Below are 8520 nucleotides of genomic sequence, written 5' to 3'. Positions count from 1 at the left end.
CTTTTGCTTTACTGATTCCTACAGGATGCTTCCCAACAGGCTAATTTCCCAAGCAGTAGCCATTGCTGAGGAGGGGCTGTTCAGTGTTTAGGAATTACTGCCACAAACAGGAAGCGTTTCATGCTTTCTATTCACAGTTACTTGAGGAGGGAAAGGACATGGGGCCCAGGGCAAGAGCTACTTTGTAATAAGAAAAGAAAGCTGACATGGCTTTTGGTTACACCAGTTCATTGTGTTCCCTGTGGAAAGTAGGCATCAGTTAAGTCCATGGAATATTCAGCTGAAATAGACTGCTTGCTCAGTGACAGAATGAATAAATTACATGGTTTCACTAAAAGTAAAGTCCTAATAAATAAATAAATGCAATATCATTGTGTGTGGATGGGTACTGTTTCATTCTAACTAAAAAAAAAAAAAAAAAAAGCCATGTTTTACAAAGAAAAATACTGTTCAGGGTGAAAATTAAAAGTTATATTTCACCATCTCTGGGTTACAGCAATGCTACATTATTTATGAGACAACACCTCTAAAAGATACATTGAACTACTTTAGCCAGTGTTCAGCCATGAAGGACGATGCAAAGATAAGGACACAAAACTGTGCTATTGCCCAGATCATTTATTCTGTTCAAATCATTTAAAACAGAAAGGCTGTTTAACAAGAGATTGATGACTATTGAAAATGCATCTCCTCAATTGCTATATAAACCAAGGAATTACTTGAATCAGATTTCTAGTCACTTTTTCAAGAAGGTGCCAAAGCTTGCTGCCTTTCTGCTGAATTACAGAAAGCTGTTACTTTTAGATAACTTCCTGTAATTTACCAGCAGGATCTGCTCAGTGACTGCTGCAGTCAATGTTCTTTTCCTTTGCCTTTCTTTGTGGACAATGAAGCATTTCTCTTTCATGAGAAATGTTGAGCCTGACATCAGCATGCAGTGATTGAGTTCTGAGTGCTTAAATTGTAATATCTTTCTTTTTTTTTTTTTTTTTTTTTTTGAGAAGATGGGAAATTCTTATGCTGGTCATTTCAAGACAACACGGTTTGAAGAAGTGTTGCATAATTCTATTGAGGCCTCTCTCCGTTCAAACAACTTAGTTCCCAGGCCAATCTTTTCTCAGTTGTATTTGGAAGCTGAACAGCAACTATCATCACTGGAAGGTAGGAAATAATGGAATTTCTATTTCTGTCAAAGACAGTTCTGCTGTTTGCTCAGCCACAGCTCAGCACACACATTTTAAATCATAAAATGGATAAACATACGTTTTTATTTGGATTTTTTAATGATCTGTAAATATATATGTATTAGAATTGGATTAAAAATACAAATCGCATTGTCTTTAATTTTGACAAAATTAAGCCACTTGCTCAGATTCATCTATACACATAAACTGAAGTTCTAGGAATTGTTATATTACATTTGTGGAGAAGTGGATGTTTGGAACATAAATCTGTTATCCTATAATTTATTATATACTGCTGAAAGTCACGCAGTAAATGGTAGAAAACGCATAATAGATTTATAAAACATATATGCTAAGACTGATTTTCAAAGTGCATAAATACAGCAGAAATACTTCTTAGCTTTTGAGATGGTTTATAATTACTTCAGGCATAATATTTGTAGTTGTTCTGTGGTTGCAAAGGTAAAAATTTAGGATGTGTACTCTCACAAACCCTGCAGAAGTTGGTATTTGACACACAGGATTTCTCACTGAATTTGTATGTGTGTTTACAGAAGCCTGCTTTCTCAGTTTCATTTGCTCTTTTTTTTTTTCTTGGAAGTAATATATTTTAAATGAACTGTATGGATCAGATAAGCAAACTCATGAAGGAGTTTGGTGTTTGGTGTGCTGTTATTTGTTGTCTCGTGTTTGTTTGTGTTTTAAGGGCATGGTTTACTGGTGCGTGCATAACACTGGCATGGTCATGTAAGGTTATGTTTAGTAATTTGATTATTTAGTCATTTCTGTTAAGAGGGTGGAGTTTCATGTCTTTTGTCCACGTCTATTTTTCCTGTCATACTTTGCCACAGTTATAGTGAGAAATGCATAAAGGTTAGCAGTCCACAGTAACACACACACGTGCATGAAAGCAGGCCGAGGACTAGTAACAAATAAAAGTGTTTTTCACAGATTAAACTCTGCTATTGCCTCACAGTGGCAGCTGTGAATATTTCTTGAAAAAAAATCTGCTCATCAGTAGTAATTTCCTCTTTTTTTTTTTTCCTAATATAGGACATAACAATGAATATACATTAATTGTTTAAATATATATGCTGCTTATTCCCTGCACAAAGTGATCCTTCTATGTAGTGGCTTGTTTCGAAATATCCATTACTTACTTATTTTCCTTCCGTGAGATAAGAATTAGGAGAAAGCAAAGCAGGCACAAAACTTAAAAGAATATAAAGAAGTTTATTAACAGACCTAAAAGAAAGGAAAAAAGTCAGACTAAACCTTCAGAACACTTCTCTTCCCCCCACCTTTCTCCCTTCTCCCACTGACAACGCAAAAAGACAATCCTTGAGATTTTTTCAGACAGTTTACCACCTCTATAATAATCTTTTTCAGTTCACTTAGGGAGAGGAGTCTCTCTTACTCATGCTAGGGAGACATCTCCACAAGAAACAGTTCTCTCATCGCTTCAATGTCACAGCGAGACAGCCGCCCGGGTTGGTTCTCTGCTCACGTGTGAAAGTTCCTTCCCTCATCTTACAGCTTTCCCCACAACAGCTTTCGAGGGTCCAATCTCGAGCTACTGGGGTACCATTTTAAGGATGAGCTTTTCAGAAGCAAAGGTTCTCTTCACCTATCTCTGGGAGCATCTTCATCTCTAGGAATAGAGGTCTTCTTCTTCCCTGGGAGCAAGGGTCTTCATCACTTTCATCTCTCTCTGTTCAAGCTTCTCATCAAATCACAGCTACTTCAACATTTGCTTATTTCAGCACAGGTACTTTTGCTCATGATTGCAATTTGAACGCTCTACCCCCCTCCCCCCCCCATGCTTTCATGAAATTACAACGGGTATTCTGACATATCATAGTTCACCTCCATAGCATTGCAACAGAATTTCAGCTTCTAGGCTTGAAGCATCTCCTCTTTCTCCTCTCTCGGGGTTTTAGCTCTTCCTTCTTCACTGACTTTGGTTTCTTTATGGTACTTTCTTCACATGCCTTCACCTTTCCTCTGACTCGGGAGAGGATTGATGTCTGCAGGCTTCATCTGTTCTGGAGAATCTTACAGCACTAAGAGAGTTAATCTTACCTTTGCCTTCTGCTGTTGGTTCCCTAATTTCTGCCGGGCGGCAGCTGGAGCTTGTTTCGGTGTAGCATTTTATTTCAGCGGCTGCACTGGGTGGGGCTGGCCGAGCCGCGGGGCTGCCTGCACGGAGCAGGGCCATGGATGGAACAGGGCCGCACGGCTCCGGGGTGGCTGTCTCCTGGCTGGCCCAGCCCGCACTGAGGGGGCTGCGCCGGGTGTCCAGAGAGCAGGAGCGGCTGAGATCTCAGCCAAGCCCCACCGCAGCTGACCCGGCCGGGCCATGCTGAGCAGGGCCCGGCTCAGCCCCGCAGGGTCACGCCGTGGGCCCCCAGTTACCTGTCCAAAAGCTGGAAGCAAGAGAGCTTTCCCCGGCTTTGTTCGTTCTTAAATGGGGATCACAGAGGCGTGTGAAGCTTCTTAAGTGGCTTTAAAAGGTTGCCAATATTCAAACTAGCCAGTTGATTGGTTCTGTGAGGTCATAGAGGAAGCTGTAAGCACCTCTTTGCAAGAGAATCACTTCTGTAGCTGATGGAGCCCTCTTTAACTAAAAACCCACACTATGCTAAACCATGACATTCTATCAAACCCTTCCATAAAGATTTTATAAACTTTTCCATTGCAGCTGTGATGTCACAAAATTGATTATGACATCACTTGGGAAAGATGCCACAGGAGCAGATCCACGATTCAGGAACAAAAGTGCGATTTCACACTTCTGTAGTTTCTTTCTTTCTTTCAACACTTTCAAATAACTTTCCAAACCTTGAGGGGCTGATTCTGTGTTCCTTGTAGTTAATGGAAACAAAATTGAAGTGTAATTAAAAGTCTCGTAACAGCCTGGCAGAGAGCATTTTGTTCATGGAAGTTTCAGACAAGGGGAACTCTGAAGGGACCTATAATAGAGTGCCTCCTAGGCTGATGCTCAGGTGGAAGAGGTCTTCAAGCTTCTCTTACGTACTGCAGCCTTGTCATAAATTGAATCTTTGACTTCTGGCTACATGAATCCCTATGCTCTGAGGTCCAGGAGGCACCTGAAGCGGAGAGACATCCTTGGGGGCTTGTGCAATGCTAATGAAACCCTTTACAGGTGGCAGCTGCTCATGCTTGAGTACTTTCTCTTCTACTCTTTTCATTTTCAAATTGAAAATGCTGTAGCTCTCATATTTCTTAGTCTCCACTTCCATTTTTTGTTTCTTTCTTAAACCACCTATTATGGTTGAACAAACCTCACAGTTTACCTCTGTCCAAAAGGGAAATAAACATATTCTGTTCTGTTCACTTTGTCTGTCCATACATTCCCATTTTCTCCCTTTTCATCAGTTTTGCCATCTTTTGGCTCTTCCACTGTGCTAATTTAATACATAAACCCAGCAAAAAGAAAAAAGGAAATTGGTCACTTTTTTTCTGTAGTTAGTAAGTGTCAGAGCTGGCACAAAGAGGAAGGAGGAGAGGAATTTCATGTCTGGGAGCAAGAGGAATGAGAGGAAAGACATACTCAGCCCTTTTACATTGCATACGGATATATTAGTCAAGGTTATGTCATAACACATAGTTTACCCTTTACCTAAATAGCATAGATGAAAAGATTCACTTTTCCCTTCATTCAATTGCAGCTTTTTTGTCTTTAGACCATGCCCTTAAAACACTTGTGTTTAGTGTTTGGTCCTTAGTTGTGTGCATCAGGACTGGAGCTTGATGTTCAGAGTTTAAATGTAAATATACCCTTCAAATTCTCTTCCAGACTGGGGTGTAAATCTTAATGAACTTAACAGAAAGATCTTCAAACTCCAGATTTACTTTCTCCTCCCTAGTTCTCATTTGTCCTGTAGTATTTGTCTAGCTGATTGTACAGTAATTTGTCAATAAAATAAAAGGATATTCTGAGGAGGGTCATAGGAAAGAAAAGAGAAATCCTTGATGATATCTTACAGGATTCTGAGTACCTGATCCAAAGTCAATTGAAGCAAAGAAGTTATGTCCAGTTGACAGTGGGCTTTGGAGGATGACTGCACTGCTTCATTGTTTTTCTGTTTCAAGATTAAAACCTGGATCAGCAGAGTAATGTCAGTGCCTAACTGGTCTTTTACTTGCCCAAGTACAAGCAGCTATTCAGCTTTCTGCTGATCCTCAAGTACCTGCAGCCCTTCACCACCCAACATTGCCAGTGGAAGCTCTTTGTGTTGTGTTTGATGAAGGTGTGTCCGTACAGACACCTAGAAACCTAAGACACGAACTCCACTGGGTTCCCTTAGTACTCGTGCACTGTCTCTGGTGTAAAATGTTCCTCAGTCCTGTCTGTAGAAGCTTTCCCCATGTACCAGTTAATTACTCTCCTCTGCTTGCCACATTTATCCCATTTGTCATGAGTATATCTGAGCCATAAGAGGGGATGGAGTCATTGGTCAGAATGTTTTGCTGGAGCTGTTGCATCCTGCATGAAAGGAAAGAGGCAGTCTCTAGTTGAAGGGGTGAAACATACAGCAATAAAGCTGTCTAAACACACGTAAAGCCTTCTAAAAATTGAGCCTTACGGCCTATATTCCTCTCCAGCATTCAGTACTGCTTCCATAGTGCCTCCTGGACTAGTACAGTCCATGCACAGGCTGGTGTGAATCCTCTTGAACATCTGCCTTTCCTTGACACTGCAAAGGAGTGTCAGTGCATTACTTGGAGCTCTGGATTCTCGTAGGAGACAGACGGGCTGAGAATTAGGTGTTCTTGTCATGGCATCACCTGTAGTGAAACTAGTTTCAAGCAGGAACTGTTTTTTCAGTGTCCTGTACAAAATCAAGGACACGGTCAACACCTAATTAACAAATTCTGTACTTGGACACTGTAGCCAGGACATTCTAAAGTGCCAAGAAGTAATGACTTTGGGTTTTATTGGCTGTTAATATTGTAAACAAAGGATACAGTTACACTGTTGATCAGCAAGAGTTCAAACATTAGAAACTAGTCCTCTAAAAATTGTGCACTTATCTTAAAATAATGTGATTTTTAAAATTAGTAAGTTGAGACTTCTTTTTATTTGTCCTTTAGTGTGTTTTACTTTCTCAGGTGCAGTTGAGTCATGCTTTTGAACTTCTTTTGCACAGGAACTAACATCTTTGTTTTCTTGGTGATATACATTTTATCATAAGCATGACTGGAAGTTGGAGCTTTAAGGAACAACAACTATCAAGAGTTGGCAAGAGTAAAGTCATTGTCAAGAGGAGAGAACCCAGTTTGCTGTAATACTTTCTGTAACTGGGTCACCCTGTCCACTCACTGGTTTGTTGCCAGCATTTTCTGTTGTCTAAGTCATTTATGCTATATTAATTTGCAGCTGGCAGCAGAGCAGAAAATGAGGACGAAGAAGAAGAAGAGGAGGAGGAGGAAGGCTCAGAATCAAGTAGTCCTCCTGTTTCGTACCAGATGAAGCCTCCCCCAGAAGGGTGTTGCACTACTGATGGTAAGAGTACAAACCATGCTGTCAGAAGCACTTGCCCTACTGAAAAGGGTATGATTTGGGCTATTTCCCCTATAATTTATCAGAATGAGATAATCTATATGATATAGAAATCCTAAAAATGTCAGCGTTCATTACCTTCCAGATAAAGCTGGACTGCTCTCAGTTGCTCTTCTATTTGACAGGGTCTTTGTTCAGTGTCAGATAAGCATTTGTGCTGGAATGCCTGGTACAAGGACAGAACTTCTGTTCTCTTAGGCAGCACAACCTTTAAAATGTTGAGTTTGTAGGCATGGCATTTGCTAAAATGAATGTGATAATTCTTATTGCTTTATCATGACTCTTTTCTGCTTAAAGTGTACCTCATTCTATGAAGCTGTAAAAATACTTGAAAACCTGGGAAAAGCTGGTGAAGTTCACCAGATTTTGAGAACTATTTTCTCCATTTTCCAGTGTCTGACCTAAGTTAGGATGATGTTGGTGATGAGTCTCATAAATAAGTAGGTTACAAACTACCATCAAGAGAAACTTCATTGTACATTTTCAAATTTGTTTATAGCTGACCAAAAGGCAGGGAAGAAAATAATCTTTTAGTATGCCCTTGATCTTAGAGGGTAAGACTTTGTTTTTCATTAAAAAGATAGGAAGTCCTTTAATGAAGACAATTGTGAGCAGGAAACAAAAACACCTTGTCAACTTAAAATAAGTTGAATTGATTTTTTTCTAGGTTTCTGCCAGGCTGGTAAAGATTTGAGACTGGTTTCAATTTCCAATGATCATATTGAGGTGCCATCAGGATTTCTACTTGTTGGTGCAAAGTCACCAAATTTACCTGATCACCTGTTAGTGTGTGCCGTGGATAAAAGATTCCTGCCAGATGATAATGGACGCAATGCCCTGTTAGGTAAGTGTCTGATTGCAGTAAGTGGATTCTTCTGTGGCTTCAATTAATAGCTAATTGTTTTTTGAGTTCAGCAGATCTTGTTTCTATTCCACATTTACAGTAATGCTCACAGGTGATGCACAAGAAGATAACAACTCAGAGCTGGCTGTGTTTGCTTTGGAAAAATGCAGAGTGAGCCACTTCATTAGAGATGCTTCATCACTTTCTGTCCATTAGTCCAAGGCTGAAGTCATTATTTGGCTGGTTCATGTCCTAGTTGCTGGACCTGCACATCTGGTAACTGGACTGGTTGAACTGCTGCCTGTCTCTAATTTAGCTTTCCCAATACAGATGTGTACAGACTGTAGGGCTTTCAAGTGGAAATTTCAGGCTCTTGTATATATGTAAACAGTTTAATGATAGTTTGGACTACAAAAAAAAGATGACCATTTCAGTTTACCTCTTTGAGATAGGGATAATATTCTCCACTGTGTTTCAACAATAGCCTGGGTTCTGGATTCTAACCTATGGCTTTTTGCTATCATCACAATATAAATAAATATGAGTGATTATAAGTTGAAATTTTTCCTATATGTGGAATCAGTTAATACTGCGTGTTTGAAAAATATTGTTAGGAGGATACTTCAATTTATTGCATTTAATCTACTTAAAAGTTTAACTTCCAACATAAAAATAGGTCCTTCTATCTATTTTTATTAGTCTTTCTGATTGCCATTAACATCATCCAAATCAAGCCAAATGGGGAAGATCTGCAGCCATGTGAATTAATTAACTGAATATTAATGTTATTAAAATGGAATAGCTTTTATATTGGGAAAGGCGGTGCATGATTGGAGGGGGAACTCAGTTTGCAATCAGACACTCTCAGGTTCGTACATATTGTTTTCATAGTTAACCAAAAAAAT

The 8520-nt window shown here is 39.6% G+C and overlaps 1 protein-coding gene across 4 annotated transcripts in view; it reads left to right on the top strand.

Annotated features, from left to right (window-relative positions):
- Window positions 1–8520, top strand: part of GREB1 (growth regulating estrogen receptor binding 1) — an 89166-nt gene that overhangs the window by 32285 nt on the left and 48361 nt on the right. For all 4 annotated transcript variants that reach the window (XM_042032983.1, XM_042032981.1, XM_042032982.1 and 1 more), the window contains 3 exons: window positions 1005–1161; window positions 6589–6714; window positions 7439–7615. In XM_042032983.1, coding sequence (XP_041888917.1) covers window positions 1005–1161; window positions 6589–6714; window positions 7439–7615 — 460 coding nt within the window. The remainder of the gene's footprint in view (window positions 1–1004; window positions 1162–6588; window positions 6715–7438; window positions 7616–8520) is intronic.

This window comes from Corvus kubaryi, unplaced genomic scaffold (assembly GCF_017639235.1).
Source record: "Corvus kubaryi isolate FWS band 111438036 unplaced genomic scaffold, C.kubaryi_AGA036_p1.0 37354, whole genome shotgun sequence".
Classification (NCBI taxonomy): Eukaryota; Metazoa; Chordata; class Aves; order Passeriformes; family Corvidae; genus Corvus; species Corvus kubaryi.
This window is presented reverse-complemented; position numbering and strand designations above follow the sequence as displayed.